The following is a 22,661-nucleotide window of genomic DNA, read 5'->3' as shown; positions in this document are numbered from 1 at the left end:
ACACATTTTTGTGTGTATTACCAGAAAAATAATTATGTCTGATGTAAACTCATGTACATCTAATGGTTCACATGAATACAGTATAATTTTCAAATTGACAAAGCATTATTGGCAACATGTTAGACATTCAGATGACTATATTGTCTTCTTGGAGATGCATTTATTCCATTTAAATAATGAAGGGTTAGTAGCCGGAACTGGAAATAAAGTCTTAGCAATACACACTAACTAACTGCACAGATGGGAAGAAATACAAAAATTCCATAAACCACCATGGATAATTCTTGGAACAGCCAAATAATACTAAATTATATCCCATTTAAAAACCTTTATCTTACTGGATTTCAGCCAAATTTGCTTCAGAACCAGATGTACTGGAAACATTTGTGAAAGTACTTTTAGAAAGATTGATAAAGTCTTTTGCACTGAATCAGATTTTGTCACAATAATACACAACACATCCACAAGGTCATATTTCACATTAACAAAGGATCAGTCAGAGTGGCTGTTTGAGGGACTAATAACTGTCAAAATATCGTTACATTACAGTCTCACACACAAATTATATACATCAGACTTGCATGTCAATCATATTCCTGACCGGTTCATTATTATTAACTTAGCCAAGTCAAATACAAATAGAAATCTACCAAAAGCCAACATGATCAAGTCACCTGAATATTATGAAGTTGTATGCACATATTACCTTCCTGCAGTTTTCTTGCATTTACTGGTTAATCAAAAGTAAACAAACATAAATTAGGCTTGACTGATGCTTTTCCATGTTTTTTTAATGTGCTAACACTAGATCTTTCACCAGGTTAATTTCAGGTAGAACATAATATCCAGAGCAGAAGTAGGCCACCTGACCCCTTAGTTTACTCAAACACTCATCAAGAAGTTCCACCTCAGCTCCACTTTCCTGAATTATCCCCAAATTCCTCTCTTCCCTAAATATACAATATTCTATCCATCTCTGCTGTGAATTAGCTCAATGGCTCAGCCTCCAAAGTCAACTGGTGTAGGGAATAATTTTGTCTTCTTCTGAGATGGACATAACACCATGATATTTCACCACCTACTGAGAGAAGAAAATTATTCTCATATCAGTCCTAAATACCTACACCATATTCTGAGACTAACCCCTGGTTCTAGATTCCTCAACCAGGGGAAACATCCTCCCTGCATCCAGCCTGTTGAGCCTTGTAAGAATTTTGCAAGTTTCAAGGAGATCACTTCTCAACAAATTCTAAAGAATAACGGCTTCGTCTAAACATCTCTCCTCATACGGAAAACATGCCTTCCCAGGAACCAGTCTGGTGAATATTCATTGCACTCCTTCTTTGGTAGGTTTATTCTTTTTTTTAGGTAAGGAGACCAAAACTATACACAACACTGTATGTAGAATCTAACGAAGATCCTACATAATTGCAGTAAGATAGGCAAAGTATATGTGTTCCATTAAAGTGCCAGGCAATGATAATCTCCCGCCAGAGAGGACCTTACCAGCTACGCTTCACATACAATGGCAATATCACATCAAGTCAGCTATCATCAACATCATGGGAGGTATTTTCAAATTTCACATCATAAGACAGTGACAATAAATCTGATTCTGCCTTCATAGCCTTCCTATAAATGAGGCAACCAGAATCGAACACAATACCCCAAGCTGAAGCTGAACCTGTGTTTTATATAAGGTTCAGCATAACTGCCCTACTTTTAGGGTCAACGTTTTGGGTCAGGACCCTTCTTCAGGACTGAAGATCTGAAAAGGGGAAGCCCAATATATAAGAGGAAAAACAGAGCAGTGATAGGTGGACAAAAGAGGGGAGGCGGGGTGGGCACAAGGTGGTGATAGGTAGATACAGGTAAGAGATAGGCAGATGCAGGGGAGGAGCAGAAAACGGATCCACCAGGGGATGGGTCACAGGTATGGAGGCAGATACCCCATGGGGGGAGGAGAGGAGAGACAAAAAGAAAGATAGGCTAGGAAAGGGAAGAAAAGAAGAGGCATGGTGGGGGAGGAGGGAGCGGTTTGGTTTGCTTTAAGTGGGAGAATTCGATGTTCATGCTGTTAGGATGTATGGTCCCAAGACAGGAAATGAGGTGCTGTTCCTCCAGTTTGTGCTTGGACTTCTCCTGGCATTGGGGGAGGCCGAGGACTGACATATCAGTGATAGTGTGGGAGGGGGAGTTGAAGTGACTGGTAACGGGGAGATGCAGATCGTGGTTATGAATGGAGTGCAGGTATTCTACAAAACAGTCACCTAGTCTGTATTTGTTCTCGCCAATGTAGAGGCCACACTTGGACTACCGAATGCAGTGGATGATATTAGGGGAGGTGCAGGTAAATCTCTGCCTCACCTGAAAGGACTGTTTGGGTCCCTGGATGGAGGTGGTGTAGGAGCAGGTGTTACACTTATGGCGGGGTAGTGGAAAGTTCCCAGGGTGGGAGCGGGATGGGTGGGGATGGAGGAGTGAACTAAGGAGTCGCAGAGAGAGCAGTCCCTGCGAAATGCAGAAAGGGGTGGGGAGGGGAAGATATGCTTGGTGGTGGGGTCCTGTTGGAGATGGCAGAATGATGGTTTGGATACGTAGGCTAGTGGGATAAGAGGACAAGGGGAACCCTATCCCTGTTGAATCTGGGAGGGGTGGGGGTGCGAGCAGAAGTGTGGGAAATGGCAGTTGCGATTGTGAGCTCTCTCAACCACAGCACGGGGGGGGGGGGGGGGTGGTGGTGTGGAGGGGGTGGGGTGTGGGGGGGGAAGCCACGGTTAGTAAAGAAGCTGGACATCTCAGATGTCCTGGAGTGGGAAGCCTCATCATGGGAGCAGATGTAGTGGAGGCAGAGAAATTGAGAGAAAGGGATTTGGAAGAGACAGGGTGAGAGGAGCTGTAATCAAGGTGGCTGTGGGCATCAGTGGGTTTGTAGACGATGTCGGTGAATAAAGAATCTCCTGATATGGAGATGCAGAGATCAAGAAAGGAAAGAGGAGGTATCAGACATAGTCCAAGTGAATTGGAGAGCTGGGTGAAAATTAGTGGCGAAATAGTACTGCCTGGCCTGCTGAGTTCCTCTAGCATCTTCTTGTTCCTTTCATCTGGATTCCAGCACCTGCAGTCCTTTTTGTTTCTCTGCCCTACTTTTATATTCTTTGTCTCTTTTAATAAAGTCCAGAATTGTGCATGCCTTATTAACTGCTTTCTCAACCTGCTCCACCACCTTCACTTGTGCATCCATCAAACCAGGTTCCCTTGGTCCTGCACCCCATTTAGAACAGTATCCTTTTTTCTTTTTTGCTGATTCTCTTTGCTCCTACCAAAATGCAACCTCACATTTTTAAGCTTTAACCATCATCTGCCATCACCAGCCTATTCTACCAGCCTGCTCATATTGGCCTGCTGAGTTCCTCCAACATCATCATGTTTTTCATCTAGATTCCAGCATTTGCAGTCCTTAGTTTCTCTCATATTCTACTGTAATTTATCACTATGATCCCAAGTTTTGTGTCATCTACCGATTACAGCCTGCATACCCTATAATCCAGGCAGCACCCTGGTAAACCTCTTCTGCACCAAAGCCTCTGTATCCTTCCTATAATGGGGCAACTAGAATTGCACACAGTACTCAAAGTGTGGCTTAAGCTAAGTTTTACATAGCTGCAACAGGACTTCCTTACTCTTATACAAAATGTCCCAACCAATGAAGGCAAGCATGCCATATGCCTTCTTTACCACCCTATCTACTTGCATAGCCACTTTTAGTGAGCTATAGACTTGGATCCCACGATCCCTCTGCACATCAATGCCGTTAAGGGTCCTGCCACTAACTGAAAACTTACCCTTATCTTTGACCTTCTGAAGTGCAACACCTCACACTTGCTTGGATTAAACTTCATCTGCTATTTTACCACCCATATCTGTAACTGATCTATATCCTGCTGTATCCTTTGATAGCCCTCTACATTGTCCACAACTCCACCGTATTATATATACACACACACACACACACATACACATATATGGTGGAGGCCTCTGTTGTTTGTGATATATTTTCTTTCTTTCTCTTTCTCTCTCTCTCTCTTTCTTTCTTTCTATCACAAACAACAGAGGCCCCAGCACTGATCTCTACAGAACACCACTGGTCAAGGACCTCCAGTCAGAATAACACCATCCCACCACTGCCCTCTGTCTTTTATGGACAACCCAATTCTGAATCCAAACTACCAAGTCACCATGGACCCCATACATCCTAATATTATGGATCAGCCTACCATGAGAAACCTTGTCAAATGCCTTACGCAGTCCACGTAGACAACATCCATTCCCCTACCCTCATCTATCACCTTTGTTACCTTCTCAAAAAACTCAATCAAGTTAGTAAGACATGACTTGCCCCACACAAAGTCACGCTGACTGTCCCTAATCAGGTCACGTTTTCCCAAATGCGCGCAAATCCTATCCCTTAGAATCCTCTCCAATTGCTTACCTACCACTGATGTGAGGCTCACTGGCCTATAATTTCCTGGATTATCCCCACTTCCCTTCTTGAACAAAGGAACAACATTAGCTACTCTCCAGTCTTCCAGGATCTCACCTTGTTGCTAGTGAGGAAAGAAAGATCTTCGTCAAGGCCCCATCAATCTCCTCTCTTGCCTCTTTCAATAAACTCAGATATATACCCAGCAGGCCCTGGGGACATCCACCTTAATGCTCTTCAGGAGACCCAACACCAGCTCCTTCTTGATCTCAAAATGCCTGAGCTCATTAGCACGTCCCACACTGTTCTCACTATCCTCCACGTCCTTCTCCTTAGTGAATACCAATACAAAGTACTCATTTAGTACCTTGCCCATATCCTCTGACTGCAAGCATAAATTCCTTCCTTTATCCTTGAGTGATCCTACCCTCTCCCTAGTTATCCTCTTGTTTTTAACTCAAGTACAAAATGCTTTGTGATTCTTTTTAATCATACTTGCCAAATATATTTGTAATATAATAGTAATATATAGCAAATCATACTTGCTAACGGCTTGGTAATTGTAAATGGCAATCGTTCTGATCCAGAAATTGAACAATTTAATGTTTGAAGATTATTTTCTTCTTAAAACATGCGAGTTGATGGAGATTTAAAAAATATCAAATTTAAAATGATTAAGCTATTTTTACTTTGACTTATACTTGATCCACATGTTCAGTTTTTTGATTTCATCCATTAATTCATGCCACTACAGATGGCAAGTTTCCTTTCCAGAAGATCTTCAGTCACACTTCCAGCATCATGGTGGACAAAATTTTCTGACCTCTTAACTCCAGAGATATCGGTCATTTTTCCAGTCATCTCGTTCTGTTTCATTGTCCTTTCTTCTAAGTGCTCTTCACTTCTAATTCTATAATATTCATGCCCATTCACAACCCCTTGGGTAATGAAATAGCCCACAAACCTTTCCATGTTCTCTCTCCCATCCTGCATCAACACCATTTGTATATATTGCATTTCTTAATTAACACAAAATCAAAACTGTGGCAGTTCCACAGAACTGTTGGATTCTTTGACCTCCTTATTTAAAGAAGAGTGTTATTATATTAGCAGTTCAGAAAAGGTTTACTAGTCTAATTAAAATTAAAAAGTCAATATTTTCATGAGTACTCACGTAAAATCTTTATCGGTAAAATTGAGATCTAAAGACAATTGGAAATCCATCTCATTCAGGGATTCTTCAATCTAGATATAAAATTGAACAAATTATCATTTTGACTTCCTCAAACATTTTAGAATTTTTACTTCTAATCAATTTCAAAAGTGGCAAATACTATGATCAATCATGTTTTGCACTTCAATATTTAATATTAATGTAAATTGTGCCTTTCCATTAATTAATTTATTCTCTTCCTAAAAACTTAATCCCCTTAATATATTACACTCATTACTGAAAGAATTGAAACATGACACATGGCATAATACTGTGAATGCTTTTCCCCACAACTGGTCCATTCATGCATGCTTAGGCCTGTGAAATTCTAAGCATATATAAAAATTAAAAATGTCACACTTAATGCCTTCTACAATTTTACTATGCAGAACTGCAGAGATTCCAGCTTTGACGGAAATTTTGCTCATGGATGGAACACTTTCCACCTTACTGATTTGCTTTTCAAAATATTTATGAATATTCACCACCTAGTCACTCTGGCACACCTATTCATTGAGCAATTTTTAGTTTATACTTTATCTCCACATTGCTCTTTCAAGGTCTATCACTTTGATCTCAAATGCAATAAACTTCACCTGTCACGTCGGCCTATTTTATCAGATCACCTCTGACCTCCCTATTTTGTTATTCTTCTCTGGTTTTTCATCATCTGTAAACTTCAAAACTCCCCTCTCAAAATCAACTGCAGGTCAAGGTATACACAACAAAGAAATCAATGGTCATAATACCAAATCCTGGAATATCTTACTGTATATTTTTCTCTAATCAAAAAATTCTGTTCATTAATACTTTCTCCCTTCTCAATTATGCACATGCATTTAACTCATATGCTTCTATATTCAAGTAGGTCCATTACATGGTAATTTATCCAATGGCCTTTGAACATCCATATATATTTATCTACTGGACTATCCTCACTATCTTACAAACAGAGAATCATAGAGCATGGAAACAGGCTCTCTGGCCCATTAAGTCCGTGCCAAACAACAAGCAGCCATTTACACCAACCCTCTAAGAATCCCATTTTATTTTCATCACATTCCCACCACCTCCCTAAAGCCTACCACTCACCTACATACTAGGGGCAATTTTCTTAGGTCAATTAACCTACCATCCTACAAGTCTATGGGATGCGAGAGGAAACCCATGTAGTCACAGGGACAACAGGCAAACACCACACAATTAAACCTGGGTTGATGGAGCTGCAAGGCAGTAACTCTACTACAGGAGGAGCAGATATGTAGAGAGATTACAGTTAGTTGTGAACATAATAGGGTAGTATTAGTGGGAGACTTTAACTTCTCTATTATTGACTGAGCCAACTATAGTGTAAAAGGCTTGGATGGAGTGGAATTTGTGAAATGTGTCCAAGAAAGCTTCCTGTATCAATATATAGAGGGAACTACTAGAGAGGATGCAACACTGAACCTCCTCCTGGGGAATGCGGTGGGACAAGTGGTGGAAGTGTCTGTCAGTGAGCACTTTGGGTCCAGTGATCATAATTCTATTAGTTTTAAAATAGTTATGGAGAAGGATATGATTGGTTCACAGGTTAAGGTCCTGAACTGGGGCAGGGCAAACTTTGAAGCCATTAGGCAGGATCTTGCAGAGGTTGTTTGCAGGGAAAGGAGCATCTGCCAAGTGGGAGGCTTTTAAAAGTGTGATGTCAAGAGTTCAGGGCCTGCATGTTCCTACTAGGGTGAAAGGCAAGGCTGGCAAGTTTCAGGAACCCTGGTTGACGAGAAATATTGAGGCTCTGGTTAAGAAAAAGAGGGAGGCATACACTGTGCATAAACAATTGGGAACTACTGAATCTCTTGATGACTAGAGGAAGTGTTGGAGTGCATTTAAGAGAGAAGTTAGGAGGGCATAAGGAGGATATGAGAGGGATCTGGCAGGCAAGATGACGCAAAATCACAAGAGAAGAAATTACGGAGGCCCTTGCGGAAAGTTTTGCTTCATCTTTGGCCACAGGTGAGGTTCTGGAGGACTAGAGAGTGGCTAGTGGGGTACCATTGTTTAAAAAGGGTAGCAAAAACAAGTCAGAAAACTATAGACCGGTGAGTCTGACATTGGTGGTAGGCAAATTGCTGGAGGGGATTCTGAGGGACAGGATCTACTAACATTTGGAGAGACAGGGCCTGATTCGGGACAGTCAGCATGGCTTTGGCGTGGGAAGTCGTGTTTGACAAATCTCTTGGAGTTCTTCGATAAGATAAAATTTCTTTATTAGTCACATGTACTTCGAAACACACAGTGAAATGCATCCTTTGTGTAAAATGTCTGGGGGCAGCCCGCAAGTGTCACCACGCTTCTAGCGTCAACATAGCATGCCCACAACTCCTAACCCGTATGTCTTTGGAATGTGGGAGGAAACCAGAGCACTTGGAGGAAACCCACGCAGTCATGGGGAGAACGTACAAACTCCTTACAGACAGTGGCCGGAATTAAAGCTGGTATACGCTAACTGCTACACTACCATTGAACCACTGGGACTTCTGATCAATGTGAAACCAGATCATCGGAGTTTACTGTGTCAGCACATTTAGTTAAGTTATATTTGGTGGTCAGTAGGATTGTAGAGTTCACGCATCAGACGGTATATATAGGAGGGGGCATTTCCCCCCAATGTTGGGGATGAAGAGGGTGATGAGTTCTGGAGGAACATAATCGAACACAGGGCAGCCAGCGCTCACTTCGCACAGAATATCACCTTCTGTGAAAGGGAGCAGCTACTGTGGCGAAACAAACTTGTGCACTGTTTTCTCCTCAATGGGGAAGTGTGGGCACAGCTTGTACATAGCGGCACAGACGATCACCAGCATGGAGTAGTGCCTGGCTGCAAGAGCCAGAGTGTGAGCCCTGTTGACAGCCCGCAAACCCCCATTGGCAAGGATGGTCTTGGTGCTAATGATGACCTTGTTGACATGTGACATGATGGCAAAGATGGCAGTGTCTGTAATGATGGTTGTTTCAATCCCAACAGCAGAAAGAGCCATGGATATTTCGTGACCTTGGCAGTAAGGGGCACACTCTGCCACAATCACCTGGAAGTTGCACTTTCAAGCTGCTTCTTTAAGGAAAGCTTCAATGGTTGGGGATCAGCCCAAGGTCATGATCATCTCATTGGAGTGGATAGGAGGTAACCAAGAAGGTAGATGAGGGTAGTACAGTGGATGTTGTCTATATGGCTGTTGACAACGTCCCTCATGGCAGGCTTGGATGGAAAGTTGGATCGCATGGGATCCAGGGGAGATAGTGGATGACACAACTGTCATTGGCAGAATCTCAGATGGCGATGAGGTGGTGTACAGGAGTGAGATAGATCGGCTGGTTGAGTGATGTCACAACAACAGCTTCACACTCAATGTCAGCAAGATCAAGGAATTGTGGACTTCAGGAAGGGGAGGTCGGGAGAACGCACACCAATCCTCGTTTAGGGGTCAGCACGACTCTTGCAAATTTCTACAGATGTACGGTGGAGAGCATTCTGACTGGTTGCATCGCCACCTAGTATGGAGGCTCCAACGTGCAGGATCGAAAGAGGCTGCAGAGGGTTGTAGACTCAGCCAGCTCCATCACGGCCATAACCCTCCCCACCATCAAGGACATCTTCAAGAGGCCTGTACAAGACGCCTCAACAAGGCGGCATCTATCATTAAGGACCCTCACCAGCTGGGACATGCCCTCTTCTCATTACTACAATCAGGGAGAAGGTGCAGGAGCCTGAAGACCCACACTCAACGTTTCAGGAACAGGTTCTTCCCCTCCGCCATCAGATTTCTGAACGATCCATGAACCCATAAACACTACCTCGTTATTCCTCTTTTGCACTATTTTTGTAACTTATTGTAATTTTTATGTCTTGCACTGTACTTCTGCCGCAAACAACAAATTTCACGACGTATGTCAGCGATAATGAACCTGATTCTGATTTGATTCATAATTAGTTCAGTAGTAGGAAGCAGAGGGTGATGGTCAAGGGTTGTTTCTCAAGACTGGAGGCCTGTGTCTAGTGGTATGCCACTGGGGTCAGTGCTGGGACCTCTGTTGTTTGTAATTTATATAAATGATTTGGAAGCGGATGTACAAGGCATAGCTAGTAAGTTTGCAGATGATACTAAAATAGGTAGTGTTGTAGACAGTGTAGAAGGTTATGAAAATTTACAGGGGGATCTTGATCAGCTAGGTATGTGGGCTGAGGACTGGCAAATGGCTTTCAAATCCAGATAAATGTGAGGTATTGCATTTTGGGAGATCAAACCAAGGTGGAACTTACACAGCGAATGGTAGGGCCCTGGAGAGTGTTATGGAACAGAGGGACCTATGATTGCAAGTGCATAGTTCACTGAAAGCGGCATCACAGGTAGATAGGGTGGCGAAGAAGGCGTTTGGCACACAGGCCTTCATCAGTCAGGGCACTGACTATATGAGTTGGGAAGTTACGTTGCAGTTAGACAAGATGTTGGTGAGGCCTCACTTGGAGTATTATGTACAGTTTTGGTCACCCTGTTATAGGAAAGATGTTATTAAACTAGAAAGAGTGCAGAAGAGATTTACCAGGATGTTGCCTGGACTTGAGGGCTTGAAGTTGCGTAGACTAGGACTTTATTCCCTGGAACATAGGAGTTTGAGGGGTGACCTGATAGAAGTATACAAGATCATGAGGGGCATAGACAGGGGGAAAGCACAGTTTTTTTCCCCCAGGGAGTAGGTGCTATAAACAAGAGGGCGTAGGTTTAAGATCAGAGGAGAGAGATTTAAAAGGGACATCAGGGGCAGCTTCTTCACGCAAAGGGTGGTATTTGGAATAAGCTGCCAGAAATTGTGATTGAGCTGGGCACATTAGCAACATTTAAAAGACATCTAGATAAGTACATGGATAGAAGAGGTGTAGAGAGCTATGGGTCAAACTCAGGCAGATGGGACTAGCTTGCTGGACAACACAGCCAGCATGAATGAGTTGGGCCGAAGGGCCTGGTTCCATGCTATATGACTCTATGACTTTACTAGCTGCACCACTGTGTTGCATGTTCTTCATTAAAGTATCTAAGAATTCAATCAGGATAGAACTTAATGAATCCTTCCTGGCTATTACCTTCTAAATAATGAATTTTCCAAGTCAGAATTGATTTTATCCTTGACAGTTTATTTCACCCCACTCCCCCCCCCCTCCAAAATTGGATGCTTGATTGATTGTCCCGTACACACCCCAGTTTAATACCATTTTCTCGTTTCAAATAGTTTCACGGCTGAATGTTCTGAAGTACTCTGCACACATTGCTTTTCTTTAACATACTTGGAACTTCTGTGTGAAGTCTTAATAACCATATTAACTGATTTAATGGCTTACATGACATCCTTCAAGAAGATTTTCTACATTCAAGGCATAACATAAATGTCACTGTTGGACAACATCACAAGTAAAGCTTATAATATGTCTATTCTAGCTAATATTTATAAAGTATCAACGTTCCTGATATTGTGATTTAAAATGTGAAATAGAACCTGAAATTAAATTGTTTACCTTTTTGCTATCAAGCAACATTTTAACTTTGAGGAGTAACACATCATTAACAACAATCTCTTCATTTTTATAAAGAATCTGAAAGGTTTTACTGCAGGCTATACAATCTTGGACAGCAGCGGGAAAGGCAAGTTCAGAACCTAGAAAAGGAAATAAAAAGTATATCATACATTAAACATTACAAAGAATTAAGATATTGTTCAGACAGTCTCTTTGTTCTGAATAGGAATTTTAAATCGACTATATTTTAAAATAATAGAGCACATCAAAAGTGTAGAATGCAAGTTTGTTTTAAAAATGGATATTTATATTTCCCCAATCATGTGCGTCTCAATGCTTCCTACCTGAATACTTTATCCTTTTTAATGTTGATAAACAGCAGCTGCTTTTGACACAGCAATATTCCATAGTGGTCATAGAGGTAGAGAGAATCATAGAAAATATAACAGCAGAATAGGAAGGAGCTCTTTCAGCTCATCAAATCTATGCCAACATCTAGTGGAGCTACCTGTCAACCCCACTACCCTGCTTTTGTCCCTTTAGCCTTGAAAATTATTCTCAAGAACCTAACAAACTTCCTTTTGAAGTTATTGATTAATTCTCTTTCTACAACCTTTGCAGGCAGTGAAATCCAGTTCATAAATATACTTTGCACAAAGAAATTCTCCCTCACAATCTCAAGGGGGAGGGGGAGCAGCCAAAGGTTATTGTACATAGTGATACCAATGGCATTGGTTAACAAAAAAGGGAGTGGACACAGGGAGTAAGGCAGAAGGTTAAAAAGCAGGATCTCAAGGGTTGTAAGATTCAGGTTTTTGGACCATTGGTATCTCTTTTGGGGCAGAGGCGACCCATACAAGAGGGAAGGGTTGCACCTGAACTAGGGGACCAATATCCTTGTGTGGAAATTTGCTAGAACTACTTGGAAGTGTTTAAACTAATCTGTCAGGGGGTGAGACCCAAAGTAGATGAGAAAGTTGAGGCATTTATAGAAGTTAAAGCAAACAAGTCTAGCAGGCAGGACAAACAGGGAGCGAGGCGGGTCTGACAAGTTAAACTGCATTTATTTTAATGCAAGAAGCCTGACAGGTAAGGCAGATGAACTCAGCGCATAGATAGGCACATGAGATTGTGATATTATATCATAGTTGAAGGATAGGCAGGATTGGCAGCTCAGTGTTCTAGGACAGAGATGCCACCGGCGTGATAAAGGAGGAGGTAAGAGAGGAGGTGGAGTTGCGATATTGATTAGGGAGAACATCACAGCAGTACTTAGAGATGATATTCTTGAGGGAATGTCCAGTGAGTTTCTACAGATAGAACTTAGAGATAAGGGGGTGATGATTTTGATGAGATTGTACTATAGGTACCCCAATAGCCGGGAGAATGAGAGCAGCAAACATGTAGGGAAATCGCAGATCAGTGTAGGAATAATATCATTGTAATAGTAGGTGATTTTAACTTCCCTGATATTGACTGGGACTGCCATAGTACTAAGGGATTAGATGGGACAGAATTTATTAAGTATGTCCAAGAAAGTTTTCTCAAGCAATATGTAGATGGCCCTACTAAAGAGGGGGCAACACTCGATTACCTCTTTGGAAATGAAACTGGGCAAGTGGGCGATGTGTCAGTGGGGGAGAACTTTGACATCAGTGACTACAATTCTATTAGTTTTAAAACAGTTATGGAAAAAAATAGGACTGGTCCCACAAGTTAGGAAGTCCTAAATTGGGGGAAGGCTAATTTTGATTTCATTAGACAGGAATTTGCAAAATTTGATTGGGAGAGGCTGTTAGCAAGTCAAGAATCATAGGCAAGTGCAAGGCTTTTAAAAGTGAGACAGAGTTCAGGGCCAGCACGTTCCTGTTACAGTGAAGGGCTTTGTAAAATAGGATGAGGAATTTAAAATCGAGATGTGGCTGGATCAGGAGCCAGTGCAGGTGCAGCCACATGATGGGTGAACAATACACTCAAGCTAGGATATGGGTGGCAGAGCTGTTGAATAAGTTCAAGTTTAGGTATTACAGCTATTCTGCAGAATGTAATGTGCCTTGATTCTCTGAAGACTGTTTATCACCTGCAAGACAGAAATCAGGTGAATGATTGAATAATTACCAATTAACTGTCTGAGTTGCAATAATACTAAAGGGGTAGAATGCCATGAGGGACAAAGATATGAATTGATCTCCAGCTGTTTAAATATCCACTCTTCCCTCATCAGCAGACTGTAGTTGCAAAGTTTAACATCTATAGAATTCACTTAAGTAATCTGGCAAGACATCAGTGGTAGCACCCTGCAAACTACAACCTTCACAATGAAGAGGTAGGATGGTAGCTTCTGTCTCACAGCACTGGTGACATGGGTTTCATCCTGAACTCCAGTACAGAGCATGTTGAGTTTACACAATCTCCCTGTTTAGGCTCCATCCCCACATCCCCCCCCACCCCCCCAGGTGCTCTAGTTTCCTCCCACATCCCAAAAACATGCTGATTGGTTGGCTACTGTAAGTTACCCCTAGTGTAGGTAGAAGAACTGGGAGAAGTTAATGGGCATATGAGAGAGAATAGATTACGGGGAAATAAACACGGCAAATGAGTTTGTTCTGACCGCCCTAGTAGACTCAATGGGCTTAATGCTTCCTTCTGCATTGTAAGGAAATGTTAAAAAAAAACAGAATAAACACTATCTGCACACAATAAACACTAAAATATATAAAAATATAAAAAGGCACAAGCAGCTTGTTGTTTCTGCAAAAGGCACAAGCAGCTTGTTAATTTAAAAAGAGATCATAAAAATAAAAAGCCCTGTTGTGCCACCTATTGTTCATTTAAGCATTCGTAAGGCCTCAAAATACACGTTCATGAAATTTATGACATTATCATTTCCTATTAACTCAAAGAATATGAAAACTTTCATATCATCACTACCGTATTCACATGAGATAGAAGCACAAGGATTGAAAACCAACTTGAGAGTCATTGTAATGCCTCATATTAGTGGGCTATGTCCAGAAATTAGAACACTGCTGCCTAACCTTCTGAAAAAAAGTAGTCTACGGAGTAATTTCTCTATCTTTCCTTGTACAATACTCAAAACCTCTTCCTCTAATCAGGATATCAGCTATATGTCTTGATAACTCTTTATATTAATCAGTTTCAAATTTTGTCCAAACACTTTGAGAAATGCTTTGAAACACCTTATTTTGAAACATGTGAAAGCCTGTTCAGTCAAGTTACAAGTTTAGTGCTTGGTACACTGCCTACAATCAATTCTGCCATATATGTGAAATCTAGTCAATACAAGGCCAAAAAGTAATTAGCACATTTTTATTTATGACTGAGATGGATTCCAGAATAATGTTTCAGATTTACAGTAGGTACAATGATTTTTTAATAGATAAATCTTCAGTCTAAAATTCCTGCAATGGGAGGTTTGACAGCAAACATTAAAATGGACTTTTATGCTTGCCATTGACTTTGCAATATACCTGTATCAAAAACTGCTGGAAACTGTGTGGTGACATAAATGCCACAACTTGGACCTTGTGTACATAATGCACAAAAGCTTCTTGACCAATGAAAGAAAAAGATCAATGAGATAAACAGACAGTGAAAGTCAGAAAGGAAGATTTGGTGAAATAAAATGACAAAGTTGTGCCAGAAGTAGGAAAATTTCTAAGTAGAATTAATACTGCCATGTTCCATGCCTTTAACATTCCTCAGCTCTGTCTTGTCACAACTCATCTGTTACTGAAATCAGTTGCTAACTTCAAAGGTTAATGAGTGAAGAATATGATAGCAGTGCAAAATATACAAATACTTTTGACAATGTGCAGAATCAGTTCCATCAATCACAATCTGGAAACAGTGGAACAAGTAATTTGTATGCCGTTACATTGCCTTCAGTTGAAAATTTCTTTTTTACTGGTAGAAATTTCTGGAGAAGGAAAACAGAACATAGACCAGTACAGCACAGGACCAGGCCCTTCAACCCACGATTTTGTGCCGAGCTAATTAAGCTAACAATTCCTAATTACACTAATTCTTTCTGCCTGCACATGGTCCATATCCTTCCATTCTTTGCATGTTCATGTGCCTATCTAAGAGCTTAAGCGCCTCTATCCTAGCTGCTTCCACCACCATCCTTGGCAGTGCATTCAAGGCACCCAGCACCCTCACTTTAAACAAAAAACTTGCCCCACACATCCCCTTTAAACTTTCTCCCTCTTACCTTAGATACATGTTCTCTAGTATTAGACATTTCGACCCTGGGAAAAAGTCACCGGCTGTCTATTTATGTCTCTCATAATTTCATAACCTTCTATCAGGTCTCCCCTCAGCCTCCAAAAAGATTTAGGTCCAGCTAATTCACCTTCTTTCATCGTGATACAATGACAGTGAGGTTTTTGACTAATTATATCATCAACCCCTTTCAGTTTTCAATGGAACATTAATGAAACCCTAGAGATTGAATTTATGGTTCTTAAGGTTTTCTAAGTGCAAAAAAAACAAACAACTGGAGGAACTCAGTGGGTCAAGAACATCTGTGGAGGCAAAGGGATGGTTGATGTTTCAGGTCAAGACCCCACATCAGTATAGAGAGGAGATAGCCAGTATAGAGAAGTGAGATGGAGGGGTGAGACGGGCTGGTAGGCGAGAAGTGGAACCAGGCAAGGTCAGGACGATGGGCAGATGAGTCGGGTGGAAGAAAGGGAGGGTGGAGTTTAGAGACAAAGGCTGGTAGATAGGTGGAAACAGACAAGGAAAAAATATATTAAAAACACTATATGACTGCAGACTAGGTGACCGTTTCGCACAACACCTGCGCTCTGTCCGTAACCGCAACCTGCATTTTCCGTTGCCAGTCACTTCAACCCCCCCCCACCACCCCCCCCCCCCCCCCAACATTATCACTGATACGACAGTCCTTGGCCTCCTTCACTGCCAGGAGAATTCTAAGCACAAACTGGAGGAACAGCACCTCATTTTCTGTCTTGGAACCTTGCAGCCTAATTGTATTAATATTGAATTCTCCCACTTTAGGTAATTCCCACCCCCCCCTCCTCTCTTCTTCCCTTTCCTAGCCTTTTTCCCTCTCTCTTCTTACCTTTTACCCATCACCCAGTGGATCTGCTCTCCCTTCCCCGCACCCGCCTATCACTATCTCTTACCTACATCTACCTATCACCTCCCTGTGCCCACCCTGCCTCCCCTCTCTTTTGTCCTCTGCTGTTTGTGATGTACATAAATGACCTGAATGAAAATGTACACGAGTGGGTTAGTAAGTTTGCAGATGATATGAAGATTGGTGGTGTTGTGGATAGCATAGAAGACTGGCAAAGGATACAGCGGGATATAGATCAGTTGCTGATATAGACAGAGAAATGGCAGATGGAATTTAACCTGGCCAAATGTGAAGTGTTGCACCTTGGGAGATCAAATGTAAAGAGACAGTACACTGTTAATGGTAAGACCCTTAACAGTGTTGATGAACAGAGGGATCTTGGGTCAAAGTTCATAGCTCCCTGAAGGTGGCTACACAGGTTGATAGGGTGGTAAAAAGAAGGCATATGGCATGCTTGCCTTCATTAGTCGAGGCAATGAGTTCAAGAGTCAGGAAGTTATGCTGCAGCTTTATAAAACTTTTAGGGTGTATCTGGAGTATTGCATTCATTATAGGAAGGACATGGAGGCTTTGGAGAGGGTGCAGAAGAGGTTTACCAGGATGCTGCATGGATTAGAGGGCATGTGCTATAAGGAGAGGTTGGACAAACTTAGGTTGTTTTCTCTGGAGCAGCAGAGGCTGAGGGGAGATGTGATGGAGGTTTATAAGATGATAAGAGGTATAGATAGAGTAAACAGCCAGTATTTTTTTCCTAGGGTTGAAATGTCCAATACCAGAGGACATGCATTTAAGGTGAGAGGGGGCAAGTTCAGAGGAGATGTGCGGGGTGAGTTTTTTTTTGTTACACACCGAGTGGCAGGTGCCTGGAATGTGCTGCCTGGGGCAGTGGTGGAAGCAAATACAAAGGAATCCTTACTTGTATTTCCTCCATTTCCCAAATGTCTGCTCTCACCCACCCTCCCCCAGACAGAATAGAAATAGAGTTCCCTGCGTTCTCACCTGCCACCCCACTAGCCTCTGTATCTAGCATATTATCCTTCACCATTTTCACCAGCTATAACGGGATCCAACCACCAGTAACATCTTCGCCTCTCCTCTCCCTTTCTGCAGGGACCACTCTCTGGTCTATTCATCCCTCTTCACCCATCCCACCCCCAGCACTTTCCCCTCAACTGTAAGGCATGCAAAATTTATCCCTACACCATCTCCAGGTTCCTAAACAGCCCTTCCAAGTGAGGCAGAGATACACATGCACCTCACCCATCCTTGTCTATTGCATTCAGTGTGCTCAATGTGGCCTCCTCTACATCGGCCACACCAAGTATAGACTAGGTGACTGTTTTGCAGAGTACCTGTGCTCTGTCTGCAACACCCTACTTGAGCTTATGGTTTATGTAATTTCAACTCCCCTTCCAACTCTCACACCAACCTGTCTGTCCTCAGCCTTATCCACTGCCATGATGAGGCCAAATGCAAACTAGAAGAACAATATCTCATATCCAGTTGGATTACCTACAATCCAATGGTATAAACATTGTATTTTCCAATTTCAGGTAATGCACATCCAGTGTTCCTGTCCCACTCTACTGGTTTCATCTAGGTTCTCTCTCCTTTTATTCACCTTTGCCATTCCCCCCACCTAGATGTGTTATCCTCCCCCTCCCCCACCACCTGGTTCCATCTGCCCATCACTCCTCCCTTATCTGGTTCCACTTATCACCTTCCAGCCTCAGGCTCTACTCTCCCTCTCCCTCCCTCCCTCCACCTGTCCATATTTTTTTTCTTTCTTATCTGTTTCCACCTATCACCCATGAGCCAGTCTCTAACCTCCCGCCTTCCCCAAATGGCTCTCTGTCCATCACCTGGTTCCCACCTACCAGCCTGTGTCTCACCCCCTCATCTCACCTCTTTATACTGGTTCTCTTTCCTCTCAGTTCTGATGCAATCCTAAAATGTTAACCACCCCTTTGCATCTACTGATGCTGCCTGACCTGCCAAGTTCCTCCAGCAGTTTTTCTTTACTCTAGATTCCAGCATCTACATTCTCGTGTCTCCACAAGTTCAAAGTCATGTACTACCTCCCAAGAATTATACATCTGTCAATCATATCTAAAACTATTCAAATACTATTTGGAAAAATCATATTTTAAAAAATACATGTACTTATTCAAGTACCAAATCAGCCTGACAGCCTGAAAATTGTACCTTCTGACTAAGTAGCACGAGGATGGGAACTTTGGGTCAAAAAAGTACTATGATGTTAAAAAGTCTAGGGCAAAACCCAAGGAACAACTATCCGAAGTTTCTTTGGCCCTAGAAGGTTGAGTGCCACGTCAAGCCCATATATTGCTTTGTTACAAGGATTAAACAATTTTGAACATTTCAATCATCATTTCCAATTTGAAAATCTGTATGGTTGTCTAATCAAAACAGAATATATTTAATTTTAAATATTCATAGATGAAAGTAATCAAACCAATTCTTCACCGTTCACACAAATCAACACTAGTCTCTATCTGTTCCTAAATAATAAAACATCTTTCGTTTTCCCTACCTGCTGGATTCAGTAGACTTGCCTCCAACTTGTGAGGAACTCTGGGAGGCAATTTCATTGTTGCACGTATCTGGTAAAACCTACAGAAGTAAATACATTGATATGTTATGATAAAAATCTGAGCACACATACTGGAATCAGAAATAATTTTGTAATTGCAGAATGAATGAAGAAAGTTTAATTGGTATTCATTAAGTACTCAGTCATCATTTCCAATTTGAAAAGTCTGTATCAGGCAGTTTGACAATGAGAAAAGGGCAAAAATATCACTTGTTCCTGTGGATTGGTATTCTGACTGTAGACCCTTATTTTAGAGTACACACATTTTGTGTTTATATAGAGCTTTTAATTCAATAAATCCTTTTTATTTGTGCAAATCATGCACAAAAGAAGCAATTCAGATGAAAGCTTAGTCAATTTGATCCTATGATAGTCAGGAATTTCCTCCTATTCTACTGTAAATCTTCATACCCCAATTATTAGGTTATGTTTTTATTCTATTTCTAACATGATTTTCTGCACTCCTTGCTGAAACAGGGTTAATCCCTAGTAATGATGAGGTGGAGAGATATGCTGACTAACAAATTTACAGATTGTGGTGGGGGACATTTCTAATGCCACTGATGGTCTGCGGTGCTGCATGAATGCCCAGTTTTGGGCTGCCAGATATGTTCTGAGTCTGTCCCTTTTTTTAATTCCAAAATAAACTTTATTCATAATAAAAGACAAACTATATACAATTATAAAACAGTGCAAGCCTTTACATTCTTGTACAGATCATTCATTAGTGTTACCTTTTTATATACAAAAAAAACAGCACCAAAGCCACACGTGTGGGTCCCTGGGGGCTACCCAGTCCCGTATTTACAATATTTAGGGATTTTCTCGCCTGACACCGCCCCTCCCTCTCCATTGGCAGAAGAACCCTAAACTGTAGTCCTTCCCCACCGAGCCCTTGCGTTGGCTGCACCCAGCTTCAGTGTGTCCCTCAGCACGTACTCCTGCAGCCTGGAATGTGCCAGTCGGCAGCATTCCCCTACGGACATCTCGCAGTGCTGGAAGACCAACAAGTTTCGGGCAGACTAAAGGCGCCTTCACCGAGTTGATGACCTTCCAGCAGCAGTTGATGTCCGTCTCTGTGTGTGTCCCCGGGAACAGCCCGTAGATCAGAGAATCCTCTTATGCAGCTGCTGGGGATGAACCATGACAAGGACCCTTGCATCTTTCGCCAGATGCAAACCCACAGCCCGTAAAGTGGTGGGCTACCGTCTCGTCCCCAGCGCAGTCCTCCCGGGGGCAGCGCGTGCCGGGAGTGAGGTTCCGACCATGGAGGAAGGATCTAACTGGGAGGGCCCCTCTCACCGCCAGCCAAGCAAGGTCTTGGTGCTTGTTGGTGAGTTCTGGCGATGAGGCATTCTGCCAGATGGTCTGGACAGTCTGCTCAGGGAACCACCCCACAGTGTCCATCGAGTCCTTCTCCTGCAGTGTCTGCAGGATGTTCCGTGCTGACCGCTGCCTGATGGACTTGTGGTCAAAGCTGTTGGTCTGGAAGAACTTCTCCACAAAGGACAGGTAGTGCGGCAACATCCAGCTGACTGGGGCATTGTGTGGCCACGGGGCCAGGCCTATCCTTCGCAACAGCAGGGACAGCTAGGACCTCGGTACGTAGTGACACTTGATGCCCACGTATTTGGGTTCCACACACAGCCTGATGCAGCCACAGACGAAGGTGGTCATCAGGAATGAAGGCGACATTGGGACACCTTTACCCCCCATTGTCCAGGGACTTATGCATGGTGACCCGTCAGACCCGCTCCATCTTGGATCCCCAGATGAACCGGAAGACGGCGCAGGTGATTTCCAAGCCAGAGGAGTGAGGAACAGGCAGCATGATTGCCTTCTGCATAAAGACAGTACTTTGTCTTCACTTGGTCATTTCAGAGGGCATTTAAGAGTCAACCACATTATTGTAGGACTGGCAGATCTGCTAAGGATGGGAGATTTCCTCCCATGAAGGACATTAGTGAATCAAATCGGTTTTCATGACAATGCAGTGGTTCTGTGGTCACTGTTACTAAGATGTTTTATTTTTTAAAATTCCAAGTTATTAACATAAGCTGCCATGATGCCATCTGAGCTTGCACCTTTGTGGGATCGCACATGTGAGAGAGATAATAAAAGGAGAGCCAGGTATAGTGGGAGTAACCATCTTGTGAGGAGTTGTAAGGTTTGAAGTGCCTGTTGTTGAGGTCAAAGTGCAGGCTTTGGTGAGCAAGGTGAGTAGTGATCATGCAAGAAATATTTCCTCTTTCAGAGCAGAAGGGAGTGGTGATAAAGGATATGGGTGCTATGGCAGTGGTATGCTCCTCCTGCAAGATGTGGGAGATCAGAGACAATGGAAATGTCCGAGGTAACTATGCCTGCAGTAAGTATGTCCAGCTGCAGCTCTTGTCTGCCTGCACAGAGCAGCTGGAGTTGTGGTTGTACTCATGACAAGGCATCCAAGATGCAGAAAATGTCATAGATAATACATTAGCAAGTTAGTCACACTGGAAGTACAGAAAGAAAGGAGACATTTGACCACCAGGAGAGCCAGTAAATGCTGAAAGTTAGTGCAGGAATCGCCTGTAACCATTACACTCTCAAATAGGTACACTATTTTGGATACTGTTGCAGGAGTGGCATCTCAGATGAAAGTGGCACCACAGACCTATTTTTCTTGCTCCCTCTCTCCCAATTGTTTGTACATCATTGTTCTTTTCAGTGCCTCATCCTGGCGTCCATTTTCCTGCCAAATTAATTTCAACACTCCTCTCCTCCCACAGCACTAACAAACCTTCCTTCAAGGACAATAGTCTCACCACCATTGAGCTGCAACTTGTTTAACTTGTCCAGGTCTCGTACATTGGATGGGGCATTGAGTACAAGAATTAGGACATCACGTTACAGCTGTACAAGATGTTGGTGAGACCTCAGATGGAATATTGCGTGCACTACTGCAGTTATAAGGAGAGACTGGATTGGCTGGAGCTCTTTACCCTGGAGTGTAGGAGGGTGAGGGATGACAAGGAGCATAGATAAGGTGAATGGCCAGTCTTTTTCCCCCCAAGTAGGGAAGTTTAAAACTAAAGAGCATAAACTTAAGTGAGAGAGGAAAGATTTAAAGGGGACCAGAGTGGCAAGTTTATCCACACAGAATAATGGGTATATGGAACGAGCTGCCAGAGGTAGTAGTAGAGGCGAGTACAAATATAATGTTTAAAAGATATTTGGACAGGTACATGGATAGGAAAGGTTTAGAGGGATACAGGTTACATGCAGGCAAATGGACCTAGCTCAGGAAGGCATCTTGGTTGACATGAATAAGTTGGGCCAAAGAGCCTGTTTCCACACTACGACTCATCCATGAGGTCTCGCCTTCCCAAAACTGGTTTTGGCGCCTCCGAGGAATTCAAAGCCCTCCTTCCTGTACCATCTATCCAGCCACACATTTATTTGCAGTATTCTCTTTTATTTATACACACTAGACCTTCAAACTGGGAGCAATATGGAGATAGTGTAGTATCCATCTTTTTCCCATAAATATGGAATCCATTATGACATTTTGCTAACCCTCTTGTGCAATCTTTTCTGCATGGTGCCAGGTTCTAGACTGTACTTCAAGATGTCACTGCCTCCACCTGTCTCTATTACTGAATGTCGGTTAAAGATGACAAACATCTTGGAAGAATCCTG

General features: G+C 42.5%; 1 protein-coding gene and 1 pseudogene across 1 annotated transcript in view; both read right to left on the bottom strand.

Moving 5' to 3' along the window:
• The window catches only part of fam135a (family with sequence similarity 135 member A), a 155,701-nt gene that overhangs the window by 86,807 nt on the left and 46,233 nt on the right, over window positions 1-22,661 (bottom strand). The window contains 3 exon segments of the mRNA XM_052024870.1: window positions 5,658-5,728; window positions 11,245-11,384; window positions 18,927-19,006. Of these exon segments, the coding sequence (XP_051880830.1) occupies window positions 5,658-5,728; window positions 11,245-11,384; window positions 18,927-19,006 (291 nt within the window).
• LOC127574932 (translation initiation factor eIF-2B subunit beta-like) lies at window positions 8,272-8,848 on the bottom strand (annotated as a pseudogene).

This window comes from Pristis pectinata, chromosome 10, assembly GCF_009764475.1.
Source record: "Pristis pectinata isolate sPriPec2 chromosome 10, sPriPec2.1.pri, whole genome shotgun sequence".
Classification (NCBI taxonomy): Eukaryota; Metazoa; Chordata; class Chondrichthyes; order Rhinopristiformes; family Pristidae; genus Pristis; species Pristis pectinata.
Note: the sequence above shows the minus strand (reverse complement) of the source record. Positions and strands in the feature narration are given on the sequence as shown.